General features: G+C 37.0%; 1 protein-coding gene across 4 annotated transcripts; it reads left to right on the top strand.

Annotated features, from left to right (window-relative positions):
* Positions 1–775: 775 nt before the first annotated feature.
* Positions 776–22,165, top strand: VCAM1 (vascular cell adhesion molecule 1). Of its 4 annotated transcripts, XM_008263958.4 has the most exons (10): positions 776–1,237; positions 1,845–2,120; positions 6,109–6,429; positions 7,170–7,436; positions 11,961–12,236; positions 14,086–14,406; positions 15,262–15,528; positions 17,523–17,789; positions 18,786–19,052; positions 21,240–22,165. In XM_008263958.4, the coding sequence occupies exons 1-10, from the start codon at positions 1,174–1,176 to the stop codon at positions 21,398–21,400; spliced, it is 2,487 nt and encodes an 828-aa protein (XP_008262180.3). In that variant the 5' UTR covers positions 776–1,173; the 3' UTR covers positions 21,401–22,165.
* Positions 22,166–23,224: the final 1,059 nt, after the last annotated feature.

The following is a 23,224-nucleotide window of genomic DNA, read 5'->3' as shown; positions in this document are numbered from 1 at the left end:
GGAAGCACACATAGTGATGAACAAGAACTGTCCCAGCCTGTGAAGGGAACTTACTATCTAGGGGCTGTATCTTCACGTGTATAATACAAGGAAGTCGCTATTCCGGTTCTTTTCTGATGGGCAAGCATTTTGCAGATTAGGGCTATGTGTGAGCAATGTTAAAACAGTCACTTAATTGGGCTCTAAAAAAAGGCATTTCACTAGGAGGGAAAAAGCATAAAACTGGTTATCATCTCCCTCTTTAACAAAAACAACAAATTATTTTTCGCGTTTTAACTAGGTTTGTGGTTAAATCCCACAGCCCAAGAGATTTACCACAAGAAACTGATCAGCTGGATTCCCTGCACTTGCATTAAAGTCTGCAAAAGACTTCCAATTACTCAGCAATTAAACCTTAAGAGTCAGAGCTTCTGAAAGAAAAGGAAAAGTTATTCCCCTTGTTTGGCAGCAACACTCAGTAATAGTCCATTATTATTTTCTACTCAAGAGAGTCATTTCAGAAAGTTGATGTTTTGTTGTCAAAAGAATTATTTTAAAAAAAGAATTATATTGAATAAAAAATGTAAACAAAGATGTTATGCTGTCTGCTTTTTAAAAAATGAGTCATCTGAAGAATGATCTAAATTTTGAATTGCAAATATATTTTCTTGATGGAAAATATCAGTTCACGTGACTCTGCTTATTTATCCAGTTGAAAAACTAGAGTATAATTTACTTTTCTCTCCCCCTTCCCCTCTCCCTTCCCTCCCTCCCCTCATTGAATTCGGAACGCTTTGTCTGTTCTGCAGCGTGAATTGTCTTGCTTCTTTCTAGCACAGACCTCAAGTTGGAAGTGAAAATCGGGGAAAACCGGCATTTTATACTCTTGGAAGAGTCTTATTTTCCCAGGACAGAGAGAATAGTTTCAGTACTGAGAGCTGCTGAAGGGGTTAATGCTGGAACTTGGCCCAGTGTCTGTAACACTTTTTTCCCTGGCTCTGGCCCGGGTTTCCCCTTGAAGGGATTTCCCTCCTCCTCTTGCAACAAGACCCTTTATAAAGAGCAGACTTTCTATTTCACTCCTCACTCAGCCTCACTGGCTTTAGAAGCTGAAAACTCTTCCCAGGCACTTTCAGGTGGGGCAGAGAAAAGGCTTTTGGAACCGTTGTACTCTCATCACAGCAGCTATTTAAAATGCCTGGGAAGATGGTCCTGGTCTTTGGAGTCTCAACTCTACTTTGGATGATGATTGCAGCTTGTAAGTTCTCCTTGATCTGTTTCAAATGCTAATATTCCATTTTAATCCTGGTTTTCACATCAGTCAGTTTTGCTAGTAGTGAAGAAAGGCATTAGGACTTGAAACAGTAGGAAAAATGAATTTAACCTTACTTTAAAGGTGCTGTTAGTTTTGCTGTAAATCCTGACGTAGTTAGAGGTGCAAAGTTGATATTTTTGATATTTTTTTCTAGTCAAATGAGTCAATTGAATTCAATCTCTACTGTGTGCGTTCTCTTTAGTTTTTATGTCTTTCTCCTAATGTCAAATTTGTAATTTGGTTTCTATTTCTAGGAGGTCTGTTTCTAGTTTCCTGTACTTGATAACAAGGTCAAAGCTAGCAAATAACAAGCCAGCTTTGATAAATGGGCTTCAAGGTTGGAGCTGAGAGACCTTGTAAGCGAGGATGATCTCAACACCTTCTTTCGTAGTACCTTCAATGCTTTTGGGCCTCCTTGCAGTTAGGGCAGAGCAGTTTACAGAAGAGATGAGCCAGATCACATTTTGGACATTATACTAGCACAGAGAAGAGGGAACATATGAGACAACCAGTGGTAAGTTTGCTTTTCTCCCTTTTTTTGTGTTCGCAGCTCAAGCTTTTAAAATTGAGACCTTCCCCGAATCCAGATCTCTTGCTCAAATTGGTGACTCTGTCTCATTGACTTGCACCACCATGGGCTGTGCATCCCCAACATTCTCTTGGAGAACCCAGATAGACAGCCCACTGAATGGGAAGGTGAGGAGCGAGGGGACCACGTCCACATTGACCATGGATCCTGTGAGTTTCGAGAACGAACACTCTTACCTGTGTACAGCGACTTGTGAATCCAAGAAACTGGAAAAAGGAGTTCAGGTGGAAATCTACTGTGAGTGCTTTAGAAGAATCTTTGACTTTTTCTTCAATTTTGCTTTAAAATCATTTTTAAAAAGTGTCTTCTTTGAGGAGTTTTTAGAAGGACATTCATGTTCAGATTCATGCCTCGGGCAAATATGACATCAAGGAACCGAGAGACAGATGAAGGTAGCACTAGGCCAGGAAGCCGAATCTTGGCTTGTATTTGCACCTCTGCCATGGTAACTCAATCTCCCTGGCTCCAGTCTCTTAGATGTAAAGTTAAAATCTCTATTTTTTTATTTTACTTTTTAAAAATTTCCTTTTGATTATTGCCTTACATGTCTACTTGCTCATAGATCTAAATGATTTATGAATTCCACCCTTTAGAGAGTATTCATTCATTTATTCTTAGGTAATTTGGTGCTTAAAGTCAGTTTAAAGAATATGTAGATTTATAATTTATAGGTAGCTTTCACACAGAACTTTTCTCTTTGGATAATAAAAAATAGTTGTGACTGTTTTCCTCATTTTACTTAGGTGCCAATACATTTAAGATTTTTTTTGACGTCATAACATCTTAATGCTCAATTTCACAGATATTGGCATAAATTTAGGTTTGCATCCTAAGTCTGAATGAATACTCCTTGTTACCCAGTGTGCCAAAATGCATCCCACTCCATTCTCAATTCAGCAGATCAAGGTAGCAAGAGGACTATAAAACTAACCCGACAAAAATCATTTGCCTTTGTGTGCTGATGGCCTCGAATCCTAAAAACTCAACTGTACTCAACTTGTTTATCATTATTTCTTCATGAAGACCACATTTGATTATCTTATAATTACATCGGTTCTCTTCTATTGTCCTGCAGCCCAAATTTGCCTAGTAACCTTAATTGAAATTTCAACAAGCCTCATGTGTTGTTAAAACTTCCCAAGAAGCTGTCTGGATGGCTGCTTTCAATTATGCTGCTTGTACAGGCATAGTTTATGTCTGTGCAGCCTCCTGAGCTCCTTGAAAGGTCCTCTTATGTAAATACAGGGAAAAGTAGCAAGTTCTCCTATTACCCAACATCAAACTGTGCAGATTACAGGCACATTTCTTACAGAATATGAGGGAAGGAAATTATCGGTGGGGAAATGAAAAAGTACTGTGTTTTTCACATAGCAAAGCTTTTCCAAGTCCTTTGTCTTTTGCCCACAAGTACCAAATAGTTGAAGATTTAAAAAAGAGAAATGAAGCCCCTTCTGTCTTTAATTATCTTGCCTGAGTTTTTTCACCAGTAATGTCTGTTTCTCATTATGTTTAACAGTTCTTTCTCTGCTCCACATTTGATTATAGTATTCTTTAGAGTTGGGGCCTTTGTATTCTTTTTACTACAGAGTCCTAAATCTACAGATGTGTTATGGTCATGACCATATGTAACGTAAAAAGTAACTATTGCGAAGGAGACAATCAGATACTGTGTTATCTTGTACTAGAAGTTTCAGTGGTGTACTTGTTGGGACTTTGAGTTAGGCACTTCAGGGGGCAAATCTGTTTTTCAGAATTTAAAGATTACATGGATGCACCTTTATGGTAAATGAATTCTTGTCATAGGCACCATTTCCAGAAGCCAACAATATAAAGTCATTCTTTTCATTTCTCAGCATGTCTGTACCATAAGCATTCTTTGCAATGACAGACTAAAGCTTAAATTCCTTATTTGTAAAATGGAAATGTATCTGCCTTGGCTAAAATAAAAGAATGTGATATAACGTATTATAAACCTACAATAGCAATCAAGAATGATAGAAATCCTCAGTCCCCAGTTTAAATCCTAGGTTTACCATGTACTAGCTGTATGACCATGCACAAGTTAATGCAAATGAACTAAGTCTACTTTGTTTATTTGAAAGAGGAAAAAAGAGAGAGAGAGAGAGAGCCCCCATTGCTGATCCATTCCCCAAATGTCTGCAATAGCTAAGGTTGGACCATGCCAAAGCTGTGAGCCAGAAACTCAGATCTCTCATGCAGGTGGCAGAAACCCAATTTATTGAGCAACCACCTACTCTCTCTTAGGGTGCACATTGGCAGGAAGCCAGATGGGAAGTGGAACTGGAACTTGAACCCAGGCACTTCACTATAAAATCAAGTGTTCTGAGCAATATCTTGACCACAATGCCAAATACCCACTCCAGTCTAAATTTTTTTTAAAATTTAATTTTAATTAGTTTTTAATGATTCAATGTGATTTGTAACTATAATTCTAAGAACATAATGATATGTTCCCTCCTTCCTTCTCTATCTTCCTCCCACACTTCTTCCTTCTCCCTTTCTTTTTTTTTTTTGTTTTTGGGATAATATATTTTAAAGTTACATTACAGTATAAAGGCTTAATAGTTTACTGAATAAGAAATTAAACTAGTAAAAAGCAAAAGTACCCTAGTTTAGTGGGAATATAGTCAACAACTATAGACAAAAATGGAATAGAAAAATGACCATTTGATCCATATACAGTAAATTTTAAACTAATCACAGATCATAAAGCTATTGTTGTATAAAATTCTTAACTATTGGTTTGACATTGGTATAAAACAAGGTTTTATTAAATGGTATTTGCCGTAGTACTAATATGCACAGATCTTTTCTTTCTCTCTCTCTCTCTCTCTTTTTCTTTCTTTCTTTCTCTCTCTCCTTCCTTCCTTCCTTCCTTCCTTCCTTCCTTCCTTCCTTCCTCCCTCCCTCCCTCCCTCCCTCCCTCCCTTCCTTCCTTTTTTTTTTTAAAAATGTTAGCTCCCACATTTAAGGGAGAATATGCAGTATTTGTCTTTCTGGGTCCAGCTTATTTCCCTCAACATGATGGCCCCCAATTACATCCATTTGTTGCTAATTTTGTTGTTTTTATAGTTGAATAATATTTCATTGTGTATAATACCACATTTTCTTTGTCCATTCATCTGATGATAGACACCTTGGTTGATTCCAAATTTTGCTCTTCTGAACAGTACTGCTATAAACATGGTGGTGCAAATATCTCTTTGATACATTGCATCCAACTCTTTTGGGCATGTACCCAATAGTGGAATTGCTGAATCATATGGCAAGTCTATTTCTAGTTTTTAAAGAAATCTCCACACTGATTTCCACAGCAGCTTCACTAATTTACATTCCTACCAACATCTTCACCAGCACTTTTTACTCTCTATGTTTTGGAATTTAGCCATTCTGACAGGGGTGAGGTGGTATATCATTGTGGTTTTGATTTCCATTTTCCTGATAGCAGTGATGTTGAGGAATTTTTCTTTTCTTTTTTTTTTTGGCCATTTATTTCTTCTTCTGAGAACTGACTATTGAATTCCTTTGCCCAATTCTCAACTGAAATGGTTGTTTTTTTGTTGTTGAGTTGTTTTTTAAGTTGCTGATATATTTGGGATATTAATCCTTTGTCAGGTGGTCTGCAAATATTTTTTCCCATTCTGTTGTATGTCTCTTCATTCTATTGAACATTTCCTTTGGTATGCAGAAGCTTCTGAGTTTGATGTAGTCCCATTTCTGTAGTTTTGCTTTTGTTGCCTGTGTTTGGGGATCTTGTTCAAGAAGTCATCCTGTATACCAATGTCTTAGAGTGTTTCCCCTAGGTTTTCTTCCAGCAACTTCATAGTCTCAGGAAATGTGATCTCTCTCTCTCTCTCTCTTAGCATTATTGTGAGTATAAAATAAAACCATAATTTATAGCACAGTGACAGGAACATGGAAGTTTCAATGTACATTTGTTTTTCTCTTTTCTTTTGCTCTAATAACATTCAATCCTTAACATATACATGATGAGAACTAAAGAACCCTCTAAAAGGTGACTGATTTTGACTCTTGCTTTTCAACACAACTAAGCATTATGAAATGCTACCAAAACAATTAATTCTGCTGTATTAAAACTGTATTAACAAAAAAATTAGACTTGCTTTGTACTGAGCTTAGACAGGAGGGGAACTTATGTAACACAAATGAAAAACCAGCTCATGTATTAATTTGGCCTTTGCAGCATTCCCCAAGGATCCAGAGATTCATTTGAGTGGCCCTTTGGAGGTTGGAGAACCAATCACAGTCAAGTGTTTGGTCCCTGATGTATACCCGTTTGATAGGCTAGAAGTGGATTTACTGAAAGGTGACTACCTCATGAAGAAACAGGACTTTCTGGAAGACATGGACAGGAAGTCCTTGGAAACCAAGAGTTTGGAAGTAACCTTTATTCCAGTCATTGAAGATATTGGAAAACTTATTGTTTGCCGAGCTAAATTACATATCGATGAAATTGATTCTGAACCCAAAGAAAGAGAGACCACCAAAGAACTACAGGTCTACAGTAAGTACTTGTGTTATGTGGTCTAACTTTACTGGGAATTCAATCTTGGATGTATATGGCAATCAACTTAGCATTAAGTCAGCAAGAAATTCATCTGTAGTTTTTACTCCATTTTTGTTCATTGAAAACTAATATGAAGATAATTCAAATGTTTGTGGAATACTGGAATTATAAGGTAAGCTTAGTTTGGTGCAAAAATATTTGCAAACCATGCATAAGAGAAAACTTCAAAACAGTTAGGGAAAATACATATTGCAAAAAAACCCTAGGCTTGACTAATTTGTAAAATAGTTACAAAGAAGAATATTTCAGCCCAAGAGGAGAAAAATTTCTAATAGTTAGGGCTATCCGAAAACCACATGAGTGTTTTATCAGGCAATGTGCTTGTTCTCCCAGTAAACCTTAAAACTGACTTGGAGGAATACTTGGAAGGATTGCTTAGATGAGACTCTTACTGTAGGTGAGGAATTGAACTGCATGCCTTGGAGGATGCTTCTTAATTTCTGAATATGCATGAGAATTAGAAAACACCAAACACCTAAAAAGTAACTTAGTCAAGTTAGCCAGAAACTAGATTGACTATCATTTAATGACTCAGCACTTCTTTTTCTACTAATATGGCAGAGTAAGCTTGTCAAATCTGTACAAGCACATAAACACTGCTTGTGAGAGAACTGCACTGCTCTTATTGGATTCAGATGATAGTCAGCAATTGCTCATATTGTGCCCTGCCTTTTCAGTTTCACCCAAGAATACAGTTATCTCTGTGAATCCCTCCACAAGGCTGCAAGAAGGTGGCTCTGTGACAATGACATGTTCCAGCGAGGGTCTACCAGTTCCAGAGATTTTCTGGAGTAAGAAACAAGATAATGGGAATCTACAGCGCCTTTCTGGGAATGCAACTCTCACATTAATTGCTATGAGGATGGAAGATTCTGGAATTTATGTGTGTGAAGGAGTTAATCAGATTGGGAAAAGCAGAAAAGAGGTGGAATTAATAGTTCAAGGTAAGAAGACTGTGACTAAAGAATCAAGTTGCTGTCATTGTATTTAGGCAATAGTGATACAGCTTCAAATGCTGAAATTGCTTCCTTAAATTCATTGATTATATGTCTGATTTCCATAGATTTTAGTGCAAATATGTTTGTCCTACTCGTGCAACTTTGAAAACTTTCCTCCCAGAACTTCCCATGGCTCTGCTTTCTGATTCTTTTCCAAGTTGCATCATTTCTTCACTGCCTCATTCCTTGACTTTTATTCTTCCTCCTTCTCCTTGGATAAATGTCTTTATATTTTCAAGTTACCACACCAGATTCTATTATCTTCTCACTCTTGGCTCCCAAGAATTGGGCTATAATATTCTGGTTACTACCAAAGTTCTGTTTCCACTCCATATTAACAGCCCCTGATAGTTCTATCCTAAAATGTTCCCTAGAATCTGACCTCTTCTTCAACCCTCTTGCCACTGCCTTAGTTTATCATCTCTCACTTGCATTCTTGCATAATGTCCTTAAATAACAGCATTCACAGGATGCCAGCTATGTTTCTGACACTTTACACATGTTATTTGTAATCTTTAAGAAATAACTAAAGGGTAACTATTTTGCATCCGTTTTAAAGATGAGAGAATTGAATCTCAGAGAGATTAATACTGGCATCATGTATTGATTGTATATCTAACACACTTGCCAGAAATTCTGCATTCTATATATTTTCTCATTACACTTCTTTATAAAGCTGTAAGGTTAATAAAAACTTAATCTCAGCATGGTTCAGAATTTGTCTACATCAAACAGCTCATTATCTGAATTGACTATGATTTTACTAAGGCTTGTTTTAATCCCAAACCCCATTTCTTTCCAGTTATTTAAAAATTTCAATTTTATGATCTATTTTTTAAAAATAACACTATTTCAATGGACAAATCATAATTCAGTTATGAGGTACAATGTGATGTTTTATGAGGTACAATGTTAAATGATTAGGCTAATTAACATATTCATCACCACACTTAATATTTTTTGAGGCAAGATGTTTGAAATGTACTCTTAGCTATTTTAAATAGACAATGCATTATAATGGTCTGTAGTCACACTACTAAGCAATAAATCTCAAGAAAGTATTCCTCCTAACTATAACTTCGTGCCTGTCAACACCTGTCTTCCAATCCCCTTGCTCCACCGCAGTCCAGCCTCTGGTAACCACCATTCTACTCTACTTGTGTGAGGTCAACCCTTTGAGATTACACAGGTAAGTCCTGTAGGTTCTTCCATGCTGTCATAAAGGACAGAATATCCTGTTTCATTGTTAAAGGCTGAATACTACTCCTTTGTGTTGTGTAGTTCACTGTCTTTCATTGGTCTCCCTGCTAACATTCTGTCCCTAAGATAATGAGTCCCATATACTGCTAACAGAACTAATTACTTTAAACACAAAAAGATGTTCATTTTATATGAGTTCAACATTTGTGAAATAGTCCCAGATAACTCTTCTCAGTCTGGTCAGAAACTATGTTTGCAGCTTTGTTGATGCCTTTGTACCTCTGTTCATGCTGTTCCATCTGTCTGGAATGGCTTTTCCTTATCATTCACCTGGCAAAGTCTTAGCCTTCCTTCAAGACAAAGCTCGAGTTAGTGTCCCAATTCCAGAATGTGTCAGGCAAAGCTACTTCTTTCTCCCTTTGCATTCACTCACTACTTCTTATAGTCACATATGCTCTTATGTTCAATTCAACACATTAACTAAGAGCTCTTGTCTGAGAATACAAAAATTGTTCCTGGTGCTAGGGGAAAAGGCATGAAAAAGATACTGTCATTGCTCTGGGGAAGCTGACAAATTGGCCAGAAGGGACAGGCACATAATTAGAGTTTCAATATATTCTAGCAAGAACCAAAATATTTTATCTATTGAAATGTACCTTTTCATCAGACTATAAGGTTCCTTAGAGGCAGAAACTTTCTTTCTCTCTCTCACTCTGTGTGTCTTTTAGTGTTTGGCTACACAGCACATTTTCTGCCATCTAGGAAGTATTTGGCAAATGCTTATTGAATGAATGAACAAATTATTTTTAAAAATGACTGACTTATTTATTTATTTGAAAGTCAGGGTGAGAGATGGAGATAGAGATAGAGGAGATAGAGAGAGAGGAGATAGAAAGAGAGAGATAGAAAGGGATAGAGAGAGAAACAGAGATAGAGATAGAGATAGAGATAGAGATAGAGATAGAGATAGAAAGATCTCCCATTTACTGATTCACTTCCCAAATGGCTACATTCTGGCTGAAGCCAGGAGCCCAAAATTCCATCCAGGTCTCTCACATGGGTGTCCAGGGCCCAAACACTTGGATCTTCTGTTTCTGCTTTCTCAGGTGCATTAGTAGGGAGTAGGATCAAAGTGGAGCAGCCAGCACTCAATCTGGCTCTCCAATATGGAATGCTGGTATGACAGGCAGCATCTTAGCCTGCTATATCATAATGCCCTCACTGTGAATAAATTCTAAGCATGAATGACACAAATTTCAAAAATAGAAAGGCATGCGATTTGAACATGGGTAATCAAAAAAAGTATGAGCTTATCATCAGTACTTAACTTAGTTGAGTGTTCTGTTAGTGTTCTCAAGAGCTAAGGGAAGATGTTACATTAACAGAAGTGTGTAAAGCTTATCATCCATCCTGGAATAATTCTACCCCATGATAAGCTGTATCCTATTTCATATGTAAAACAAATCTGTTCTGGGTTGGAGAAGGTTGTTTCGCATCACATGGGCACATGTGACCTTAAATACTGAAGATACAGTTGAACTTTGACAGTACCTTTCAACTATTTGTGAGTTCCTGCCCATGGAACTACAAGTTCATATAAAAATAGTGTAACCACTGTAAAGAACAATCTGGGAATTGATCACAGGCAGAAAATGTGTCTCTTTTTAAAGTTCCCAATTCTTAAACTGGCATAAAAGAAATTCAGAAACTTTCTGTTCTGAATTATCTCTTCTTCAAAATCTAGCAGCATGTCAGTTTATTGCATAATTTAAAAACACCCTTATTTGGAAAATACCAACAGGTCACAATTAGACAAACCAACCTGAGAAAAATAACTTCTCCTGGCACAGAGGAGAACTCTGCAAAATGTGGTGCATTTGGATTACCTATATATTATTGAGATTTCTTTCTTCTATCTCTAACCTACTATTTATAAGGAAGATTTTAGTGGTTTTCTGTGGGGTCTCAACAGTCACTTTCAGAGTTTCTCAACCACTCCGAGTTTCTTGAGGGGAACAGAGACAATACTTGGGATTCCCTTTCTCTCTAAATGGCTGTCATCTGAAAGAAGCCTATGTGCCCAGCAAGGATAGCACTGGCAGCCAAAGAGCTTTCCTGGATATTTGAGGCTCAGGAATTTGCCTTCACAATTCAGCTTTTAACCCCTGAAGTAATTGTGAAGTGTTTGTATATTGCATCAAAATAAAATTTGGAGGTGGTGTGTGTATCACTCTAAGGCTTAGGTTTTTTTCTTTGCTTTCAACATAACTTGATGTGGCAACATAAGCTCTAAGCACTGCAACATTATGGACATCATATCTTGTCAGAAGATATCTTTGTAGCTTTCCCAACACCTTTTTAAGATTTCATTTTGTATCCACATGAGGATGACTTGATTTGCTTATTCTGCAACTGGAAAGCTGGGTTTGTGAATCAGACCCACCTGACATCAAGTCCTTGCTGTGCAAGTGGGTAGTTATTTGGCATTTATGAGCCTAAATTTCCTCAAGAAGAAAGGAGAGGAGATAAAGATAGAGGGAAAAGTAGAAGAAGAAGTAGAAAGAGGAGAGAAGAAATAATAGTATGGTTCAAGGAATTATAAGAATTAAATGAGATAATAAATGTAAAGCAGTTAAAGATAATGCTTGAAACAAATGAATCACTTAAATTATTTGAGTTACTGTCCACTATAACAGTTATTTGATACACTACATTGGGTCACAGACTGGATTTTTGAAAAGAGGCCAACCTGTCTCTTGACAGATTTTTACCTACATTTGTTCTGATAGTCAGATCCAATAGACTATCATGGATTAATTCTTGAAAAATGTGATCTCTGTGTTTGGTCCAGTGGTTAAGATACCAGTTAGGGTGCCCATGTCCCACATGGTAGTGCCTGAATTTGGAGATTGTGCCTCCTGATTGTAGCTTCCCGCAAAGCAGACGCTGGGAGATAAAAGTGATGACTCAGGTAGTTGGGTCAATGACACTCACATGGGAGATCTGGATTGAGCTCTTGACTCCTGGCTTTGGCCCTCACCCAGCCCCAGCTGCTGAGGGCATTGGGAGGGAGCCAGCGGATGGACGATTTCTCTGTCTCTCTGGCTGACAATTAAAAAAATATGCAGTCTCATGTTTTATGGTCCCAAGTGGAAAGAAGTAATTGCTTCTTGGCACAGATGTTAGCTGAAAGGAAATCAAGAAAAATGAAATCATAGGAATGTGATGAAAGAGAAGAGAATCTTACCTTTTCATTATTTTCTTTTCCAGAGAAACCATTTACCGTTGAGATCTCCCCTGGACCCAGGATTGCTGCTCAGATTGGGGACCCAGTTGTATTGACATGTAGTGTCAGGGGCTGTGAGACCCCATCTTTCTCTTGGAGAACCCAGATAGATAGCCCTCTGAATGGGCAGGTGACAAGTGAAGGGACCAAGTCTTTGCTAACATTGAGTCCTGTGAGTTTTGAGAACGAACATTCTTACCTATGTACCGTGACCTGTGGACATAAGAAACTGGAAAAGGGAATTCAGGTGGAGCTCTACTGTAAGTGATTTTCAGAGTTGTTTTCTGTTTATCTATTTTTTCCAGTTCTACAGGAAGAAAGATACTGTTTGTGATAAGAAATGAGATCCATTTGTTTAGGAAGGAAATTTAGCATTGTGAATGGTTCCTAAATCTCTGAACCAAAATGGTTTGATGCACTGTAAGTGATCTAAATCTGAAGTATATATTGCATATGCACACAACCTTTAATTTGGGTCTTGGTGCATTCAAAGACACACCTCCTCCTCATCCCTTTCATAAGTACATGGAGCATATGAGGTGTGAGGTGAGAGCAAGGGTGAGGACCAGTACATGTTCACATAACTGGGTGGGTATGACGGCTGCTCAACTACTCACATTGTGGCTGAGCCCAGAGCCTACAATTTAAAGGCACATTTGGAAAGCTGGTGTGCAGGATGGAAAATAATCAGGCAGTGGAATGCAGGAGAAGCCAACAATGAAGGTAGGGAGTTCAATCTGAGATGGAGGTGCACAGATCTAGCAGCTCAGGTGGGAAGCAGGATCTGGAAGCAGCAGCAGGTTTGAATTGCTCGGCACTGAATGCATACACTAAATTGTCCCCTTCATAAAAATCCTCTATAAGCTCAAATCTCTGTGAATTGATATTGACAGCATTCCTGTCTATAATGAACGAGAGACAGAATATGTGAAGTGACCACAGGCTTGCTTCTTTTAGAGAGTTCATTCTGCCCTGTTTAATTCAGCAGGACTAAAAGGAATGCACTGTAGACATGTTGAACCAGAGCCTTGCCTGACTTGGGTTACCCCCTCCCCCTGGATTTTGTTCAGAATGAGTTAGAGCATGTCTATAAAGGGATTTGGATCTCTCAAGTGAGGGTAAATTTTATTGTGTTACCGTATTACCCGGAGTCCAGGATCTGCTGATGTAGGCACATTCCCAGCAGAAATGAGAACCAGCAGTGAAGTCTTACTGCAATATGGAAATCATTGAGAATATGCCCCTTTAACAACATTTCCCTTAAAGAAAACCAATTTCTAACATTATGCTCGCCCTTTAATGACTATTTGGGTCTCATTTTTTTATTGATCTGGATAAGATAAATGTCATTCATTAGACTCTAAGTCCCTTAGATTATATTCTGAATAAATGAGTAAAAGAGTTCTTTTTTTTTAAGTTACAAGTATTTTCTGAGAATATTTAAAACTTGCTGCCCAAATTCGGTCATCAGAAAAATTAAATGTCTAAATTGAGAGCTTCCCTATGGGTCTTACTTGATACTGTGAGGCAGCACAGTTCAGTGAACCCAAAAATGGGCTCTGGGGCCAGAGAAGCATGGATTCGGAGCTCAGCCTGGTGATGTACTACATATGATGCATAATGAAAGGCTCTTACCCCTGTAAGTTTCTGCTTTTCTAGCTGTAAAATAAGTTGAATAATAACCATTTTATCAGGCTGCTTTGAAGACTGAGACAATGAATATTAAGGGACTGCATCACAGCACATATTTAAAACATTTGGAATGTGCAGTTAAGAAAATAAGCTGGTAGAAACTGATGTATTCTTAGGAATCAGGCCATGTGCTCAGCCGGATTGCATCATTAGGAAGAGGAAAGATAAATAAAAATGTTCATTACTGATAACTTGATGTACTAAGCATTTTGTCTCCACATTTGCTGTTTATATTTGCATGTAATGTAATCAGCACATATTTATACTTAATATGATTATTTATAAATCAATGATTAATGATTGTTCTATCCCAGGTGAGATAAAGCTGTCATTTTGAGACCTTTGCAGCAAGTAGAGCTCAGCTCAATTTGTCCTTGAATGCCACATGTAAATATTGCTTTTGCTTGATATTTGCAGCATTCCCTAGAGATCCAGAAATTGAGCTGAGCGGTCCACCAGTGAATGGGCGCCCTGTCACTGTCAGCTGCAAAGTTCCTAATGTGTACCCTTTTGACCGGTTGGAGATTGAATTACTTAAGGGAGAGACCATGATGAAGAATAAAGAATTTTTGGAGGAAGAGGATAAGAAATCCCTAGAGACCAAAAGTTTAGAAATGACCTTCATCCCCACCATGGAAGACACTGGCAAAGTTCTTGTTTGTCAGGCCAAGTTACATATTGATGAAATGGAATTTGAACCCAAACAAAGGCAGAGTACACAACCACTTTTTGTCAATGGTAAGTACATATGTGATGTATCCACATTTTATACTATAGATTTGTTTGTCATGTTGGCTAGGCAATAGTTAACATAAGGTTAATAGTTAAAACTGGTGTGGAAATAAACTAACTGAAAAGAAATTTCAAAATGATGATCACAGCAAATTTTCACTCAAAACTTAAAATAATTGCCATATATTTTCTCAAGATTTTATGGGTTGGCCATTTGAGGAGGGAAGAACTGGGCAGTTATTCTGCTCCTATTGGTATCAGCTGGGCTCACGCATGGGTTTTTTTTCAGTCAGGCAAGCAGGGCTGGCTGGCCTCGCACAGCTTCATGCATGTGTCTGGGACCTTCCTCTGAGATGTCTAGGGCTCCCTTTCTTCACGTGTGTCATCCTCAAGGAAGGTGGCCTACGCTGCTTCTCCAGAGCACAGCGTTTCAAGAAGATGATAATGAAGGCAGCCTGCTATAGCCTGAGTTTGGGAGTACGGCAGTGTTTCTTCCACTTCCTGTCAGCCAAAGTGAGTCACGAGGTCATCCCAGATTTAAGCAGTAGAAAAATAGCCCGTACCTCTACAAGAGGAAATTCAAATGACTTATAGTCATGTTTAATTTACCATAAGTGGCAGTATACATCATCCTTAACCATCCGTTCTTTAATAGTAAGAAAATTCTTATAGAATATGCTTTCATTAGGAAACTCCTCTGGCACAGTGTGTCCATATTCTATTCTATCATTCTTAACTCCTGAATCGAGTGGGAAGAGATATCTCCTGTGGTAAAAATTATCAACGTTTATAAGCAGTTGTAAATCTCATTGGAACTCAAGGGATAAAGGGAGGAAACTAACAAGTGCTTTTACTTTTCAGTTGCCCCCAGGGATATAGCTGTCTGGGTCAGTCCCTCGTCCATCGTGGAGGAAGGCCGTTCTGTGAATATGACGTGCTCTAGTTATGGCCTTCCAGCTCCAAAAATCCTGTGGAGCAGACAACTGAAAAATGGGGACCTACAGCCTCTTTCAGAAAATACAACTTTAGCCTTAATTTCTACAAAACTGGAAGATTCTGGTATTTACGTGTGTGAAGGGATTAACCTGGCTGGAAAGAGCAGAAAAGAAGTTGAATTAGTTATCCAAGGTGAGAAAAGTGTGGTGAATGAGCTATTGCTAGTATATTTGGGAGGTGTGTTATCAGTTGGTCTTAATCCACTGCGCCACAGCACCAGCCCCGGTTGTGTTATCAGTTAGGAATAAAGTTCTGTTTGAAAACAAAAGTTTTACTAAAATACTATGTTAAGAGTTTCTGAAGAGTTCATGGTGCTTCCCATGCATGGAAAGCTCCTGGCATGATACCTTATCATGAACCATTCTAAGTCGCTTATCCTGAAATGTTGTTAACCTTGAGTGAAATGGGAACTCCGCCAGAAGTTCTAGTAACATGTGTGAAGTAATGATTATGAGGTTGAAATAAGGCTAGGAAGGGGTATATATGTATTTGGAAATTATGTAGAACCAAAGCTGACATATATGACCAAGTTGGACCCTTTGTGGCAATCTTTCAAGGTATCTCCTAGTATTTGCTTAGAAGCCTAAGAAGGCACTCAAATCTTTGATAAATTTTGAAATTAAGAGCAGCAGTGACTATGTCTTCTGCTTCACCAGCCAGATGGCACAGAACCACTAGAGTGGATTAAAGTTGTCAGCTATAATACTGCCTTCTCCAAAATGGAGACCCAGGACTGAGAACCAAGCATTTCCTACTACGCACAATGAAATCATAGGCAATTACAAACAAAATGATGACATGATCAATTCGGACTTACCCCTGCACCTTCCCTTTGGGTATCTGGATTCTTTTCTTCACCGAAGTGGTCATTTTTCTCTCTTATCTCTTAGTAGTATTCCCAGTAAGGTATTACTGGCTTTCCCGTTACCTCATCTTGTTGAGATGTATATCTTAAAGGAAGAAACTTGGGAGGGTCACTCACAATATTATTAAAATCTTTAAGAATGATATGTATCCTAGCACTATGGTCTTGATCAAGGCATAAAATATTTGAGCTAGGACATTTAACTTAGTAGTTAAAACACCAGTTAAGATTCTCGCATCCCATTTCACAGTGCCTGAATTTGATACCTAGTTCTAGATTCGTGCTCTTGCAGACTCTGGGAGACAGCAGTGATAGCTCAAACAGTTAGGTTCCTGCCACCCATGCAGGCTACCTGGATGGTATTCTCAACTCCTATCTCTTCCCAGCCCCAGCCATTTTCATTGTGGGCATCTGGGAAATGCAGCAGGGCATTGGAGCTTTTTCTTACTGTGGCTGCCTCTCAGCCTCTCAAATAAAGCATATTTTTTAAAAAACATAGAAACTTCAGAATCCTGTAAAGGACTTTGTACTTTAAGAAAATTCTGCAAAATAGTGTGAAGAAATTAATTTCCTCTTTCATAACAGTATTTGAATTCTATAACTATTTATTAAATATGTGATCTTTGTGTTAAGCTGGATAAAGAATTATATTCTAAAAATGAAGCATAAGACATGTCTTCTGTTGTTTAAAACATCATCAATTATAATAATTCAGTAAATGCTTGTTTTTAGATACTTGTTTTCTTGAATTGTTATAACAAATTTTGAGATTCTCATTTTGTTTTAAGATTCATTTTATTTATTTGAAAGGCAGAGTTACAGAGAGAGTGGGAGAGACAGAAAGAGCTAGAGAAATCTTCTATATGCTGGTTCACTCCTGAAATGGCCACAATAGCCAGGGCTGGGCCAGGCTGAAGCCAGGAGCCAGGAGCCTCATCCAGTTCTCCCACATGGATGTAGGGGCCCAAGGACCTGGGCCATCCTCTGCTGCTTTCCTAGGCACATTAGCAGGGAGCTGGATTGGAAATAGAGCAACTGGGACTTGAACCAGAACCCACAAGGGATGCTGGCATTGCAGACGGTAGCTTAGCCTGCTGTGCCACAATGCTGGCCCCAAATGCTTGACTTCTTTACTTACTCTTCTTAACATTTAATGCAAGCATGAGTACTTCTGTAGAAGCTATTGTTGATGTCACTAAATTAATATGGAATTGGTTTATATTTCACTCAATCAGCAGTGCCTTTTAAATTCTCTTTATAGTTGCTCCAAAAGATATACAACTGACGGCTTTTCCTTCTAAGAGTGTCAAAGAAGGAGACACTGTCATTATTTCCTGTACTTGTGGGAATGTTCCTGAAACTTGGATAATTCTGAAGAAAAAAGCGGAGACAGGAGACACAGTGCTAAAGTCTATAGATGGTGCATATACCATTCGTAAGGCCCAGCTGGAGGATGCAGGAGTGTATGAATGTGAATCTAAAAATGAGGTTGGCTCACAATTAAGAAGTATAACACTTGATGTTAAAGGTTAGTTTTTGTTTCTGTCTTTTCATTTTTGTAATAGTTCAGAGGTGTCAAGGATTATAAAGAAGTTCTAGTATTAGATGGATGAGTTGACAAAATAGAACTGAATTCCTCATTGATTGGGGTTACTTCTTAATGTTTCTGAAAATAATCAAGCACAGATGCTCTAACCTATAGAGTTTAGCCAGGAAGTTAACATTAATCATGAGTGAATGTGGAATTTCCATTTGCTTTTTTTCAAGGTTGACAATTCATCATTGGTCTCCTAGGTCTTGCATGTGCTAAGTATTTAACCATGTTTTCAAAACCATTCCTTGAGGGTTACAAGGGAACTAAAGAAGTAGCATTAGCACATTGAAAAGATGGGTTCTATTCAGGCTATCTTCCTTCCTACCAGAAGGGACCACTGTTTACTGAACATAGAGTAAATGGCTAGTTTCTAGATTGACTCTTTTCAGGATAATAATTGGGATTAGCAATCTTGATCCTGATTGACATAAAAAAAAGCCATTTAAACTACAGAAAAGCCTTTGTAAAAATCCAAGTCCCTTACCTTCCTACTCTTTTCTGATGGAGAGAGAGAGGAAGAGGGAATGGTTTCATGGGAGAAAGCTAATCTTCTAACCCCTCTTGTAAATGCACAGTAGGTAGGATCTGTTGATCTTATTGGTGGAAGCAGAATATATTAGCCTTGACAAATCAGTCTCATACTCTTTGCATAATAATGAGTTCCTATTGTGAATTAGAAGCTATACTTGGCTTTGGCAGTGGTGTGAACAGGACTGCAAACAAATGCCAACGCTTAATACGTCTGGCACTTGGTTACCAGAGTTACCAACCACTTATCAGTGTAGAGAAAATTTGAACCTAAATCAGATAAAAATTTTAGTCCTTTGGCCAAATTTCTCAAGATTGCAAGCCTTACGATATGATTTCTTTTCTTTTCTGTTTTTTTTTTTTTTTTTGGCTTATATTACCATATGTTTTCTGTCTTCACAGTACCTCCTCGAAACACGACAATATCAATACATCCATCTAGCAATGTTAAAGAAGGGGAAAATATCACAATTACATGTAAAACTTTTAGTCATCCGCCTGCAGTGATTATCCTGAAAAGAGTTGATCTTGCCAATGAAATTACTATGTGTTCAAAGAATGGAACATTTACCTTATACCATGTCACTCAAAGTGATACAGGGGTATATGTAATCAGAGCTTCCAATGAGGTTGGGGATGATTCTGGACGGATTGAGATCTCAGTTATGAGTAGGTTGAAATTCCTTCATTCCTATTTTCTTTGATCCATGATTCCACCAAGCCACCTTTAATTGGGCCTACCCCCAAGAAATCAGACTGCTAACATTTCTGTAATGCTGTTTATAACTAATTGTTCTCACATCAAAACTTATTCTCCACTTTTTAACTTTTTCCCATACATAGCTGTTTTTCTAATTGCTTTATTATATTAATTCTCACACATTTGCCACTGTTTGCTCATATTTACATGAATAACCACAGACTATTAGGCACTGAGCTACACATTCATGCCCCTAAACTGAGTATGGTTGAAAATAGCTAGATATGAATAGAGATTAAAAAAAAAAACCTGACATTTTTCTGAGTATTTTAGATAATTTTCCTTTGTATATGGCTGGGCTTATTACTCATTCTGTTTTGTTTTCATTTAAGTATATTACATTGATAGAAATGGTTAAGAATCTAGTATTTGCTGTGTTTATACAACTAGTAGCAAATTATATTTGAAGGTTGCCCTGGCAACTGACTCAACAGAAAATTTGTGTTTTTCTGAAGATGTCTAAGGCAGAAAATGAAAGACAAAAAAAGTATATATATGTATATGTATATATATAAGTCTATATGTATATATATGTATATGTATATGTGTGTATATATATATACATGTACATGTATATATATAAACATGTATATGTGTGTGTATATATATATATATATATAATAAAACCATGGGAATTGAAATACTATTACCCACCATGTCATGTCATCAATATTGAAAATTAACCACAATTATGGTGATGGATATCTCATTAAAATACTACCTTTATACTTTGGCTAGCTGAACTCTACCAATGGAAAGTACAAAATGAGACAGTAATGTTTAGGGTAACTGCTTTTCCTTTAACAACTTTGAATAAATTTACTTCACATCATCTGATGTTAGTGATTCCTTTCTACCTGGTAGACCTTTAGTGATTAGAAAACTCCAGAAGGAATGTAATAATAACCAAACTCAAATGATTTATTCCTGCTAGAACTGAGGCAACAAATATGCCACTTCATAAAACTTCACATTTGTGAGGTCATACAATGCTGTGAAAACAAAAGAGAAAGAGAAGCAAGTTTTCAAAAAATTCTAAGCTGTATTCTTCAGTGTTCTTGTAGGGTTCAAGTGTTAAACAGCATTGAAGCTGCCTGATTATGTTTTAGATTAAATAGAAACTAACTTGAAAGTTTATGTTTATTGGTACTTTCTGAACTCCATTTTAAACTAAATCACAAAATGATAGGATGTAGCAAGAAAAAAAACCTGTTAGTGAGTTGTCAGCTATGCCAGCCGCGTGTCAGGAACTGGGTGTTCAGTGGTAGATCAATGAAAACGTAGACACACATGTCTTTTTCTAGTTTATAATCTAGAGGAGGAAACATGATTTAATAATTATAAGGACAGGAAGTGCTAAGAGCTATGAAGGGAAAAGGTAGTAATAGGTTTTGAGAGTGTGTTTGGATTCTTTGTCTGGACTGGGGAGATGTGGTTTGTAGGATGCATCTCTGAGCAAGTAACGTTTAAGTTGAAACATGATGTATACTATCCAATGAAACTTAGTTTATCATGAGATTATATGAAAGCAGAAGAGGAGTAACCTGATAAAATGGCCCACTTCAGACATAAAAAACAAGGTTTTCTGTAAAGCTCTGAAAAAGTCATCAGCAAGAATTCTTTCTGTTACTATATTATTTATAGTGTTTACCTATAATGTTGACAAACCACATGTTATAAGGATTGCTTTAGAGAAATTATTAGTCACTTCAATTCATGGTGATCAGAGCCTCGGTTCTTTAGTAGATTTTTCTGTTTCCCAATGAAAGCACCTCTGTTCAACTCCTGCTCTTGTAAATTAGCTCTAAAGGTTGCACCTTCCGTTCCTCTCTGCAAGTGAACCTGAATATATTAGAATCAAGTTCGTAGAAGTCCACAACTGTCATCTTTAGATCCATCAAGACCATAGCAACCAGCAGCTAATGCTTTGAGTAATTCAGAAAAATATGCATTTGGGGTCCTATTGGTCCTTATAGCTGCTTTGTTTTGCTTCTCTTTGGAGAACTAGTTGTACTGTTACAATAAAACATGCTACCATTATTAAATGATTTCTTTTTGTACTAGACATTAATAGCATCTATTCTGTTATTTTCCAGGAAGAGAAAATAGCAAGGACTATTTTTCTCCTGAACTTCTCGTGCTCTATTGTGCATCCTCCTTAATAATACCTGCCATCGGAATGATCATTTACTTTGCAAGAAAAGCCAACATGAAAGGATCATACAGTCTGGTAGAAGCACAGAAATCAAAAGTGTAGCTAATGTTTGAAATGTTCATCAAGAGATACTATTTATCAATCCTGAATATGGCTCATCATTCCGCAAGAAAAATGAGCTGAGAGTATAAACTTCCATGAATGTATTCAATGTGGAAAGAAATGGCTGCCTATGTCCCTTGCTGTGACCAAGAAGCCAAAGGAAAACTTTCTGCATGAAAAATTGTTACTGCCATTAAGATGAGAGGACTGGAGAAGTTCCCTGATGTGTATATAAAATAGCATTATCTGTATATATGTAAAATACAATTAATCCATAATTGTTTAAGTTTGCTTGGAATAGCAACACTCAATATTCAGATTGTTAAAATAATTAAATAGTATTGCTTAAACTGTAATAAGTTAATGCATCTTGGGAAAATTTAATGTTAACATCAACTGGCAGCTTACCGAAGTCATCTTTTCATATTTTATTTCCTTTAACAAAATTTTATTCCTATGATGTTTATTGACAATAATTTTATGTCTTATAAAGATGCTAGGGTTTTATATTTTTTATAGGCAAATGATTAACAAAGAGAACAGTGGATTGACTTTCAGGTACTAAATACCTCAACCTATGTTATAATGGTTGACTGGGTTTTTCTGTATGGTACTGGCATGGTACGGAGAAGTTTTATAATTTTGTTTCTTATTCAGATGCTTGTGTAACTTTACCAATGTGCTCTAAAGGTGGAATTTCTTTTGATTGTTTTTGTAAAGGTTTAGTTTTTTGTATAGTAAAGCAATAGTTTCTGGAATTGGAAATGTTGTGTGTTTGTTCATTGTAAGCTTCCTCCTTTAGTAATATTGCAGCTCTTTCTGAAATGCCAAGTTATAAGAGTGAGAAGTTCAAACTCTGGAAATAATACAGATTCTCAAAATTTGGCCCCTGGACTACTACTTATCACTGAGGGAACTTGAGTAAATTCATATTTCTTGATGCCATCCAAACCTATTGAAATACTTGGAATCTGTAATTGTTCAATAAAAAAAATAAGGTGTACACAAACAGAATGTATGTAGATAAACATGTACATGTTAATGGGGAACAAATGAACACCTGTGTGTTCCACCAAGTCTGAGAGAGAGAACATTACTATTTTTCAGAGCCTCTTATATGCCGTGTACTGATAGCAACTCTTTCTTCTCAGTGAGCAACAAGCACTAAGTATCTTAAATGATATATATTGACTGTTCCCTTAATTTCTTTGGAGGTTTTACAACTGTATACAGGAGTCTTAAAAAGTTCACGGAGATGGATATTATGAAAAAACCATGCATGAGTTTCAAATAATCTTTGGACCAAAATAAACTTATTTTTAATTCAATTTGCACAAAGTTTTAACAGTACACTTATGTATATATTCCTAAGTAATACATTATTTCATCTTTTGATTTTTATATATTCAAATTACTTATTTGCTTTGTGACTTTGTTCTGTCAATTAAATTACATTCTTACATAATTCATCCATGATGTGAGTAGTTATATGTCATTCATTTTATTGCTGTATAGTATTCCACTATAAGATTTTTGCCACAATTTCATCCTTCAACTCTTGATGCACATGTGAATTTTTTCCAGTTTATTTTTCTATTATGAAGAAAGTTTTTATAATTGTTGTACATGTTCTTGGCTAACATGTACAAGAATTTACCTAAAGTGCAATTCCTGCAGAATCAATACTACTAATGAATTTGATGGATTGTTGTATACATACATACTGAAGTTTATAGGGAAAGCCAAAGTGATTAAAATAGTTTATATTTTCATCAGCAGCGCATCAGAGTTTTCAGTACTGAACAACTGACAAATGTGGTGATA

Source organism: Oryctolagus cuniculus, chromosome 7 (genome assembly GCF_964237555.1).
Source record: "Oryctolagus cuniculus chromosome 7, mOryCun1.1, whole genome shotgun sequence".
NCBI classification, from domain to species: domain Eukaryota; kingdom Metazoa; phylum Chordata; class Mammalia; order Lagomorpha; family Leporidae; genus Oryctolagus; species Oryctolagus cuniculus.
The sequence above is the reverse complement of the archived record's forward strand: the minus strand, read 5'-3'. Positions and strand labels throughout refer to the sequence as shown.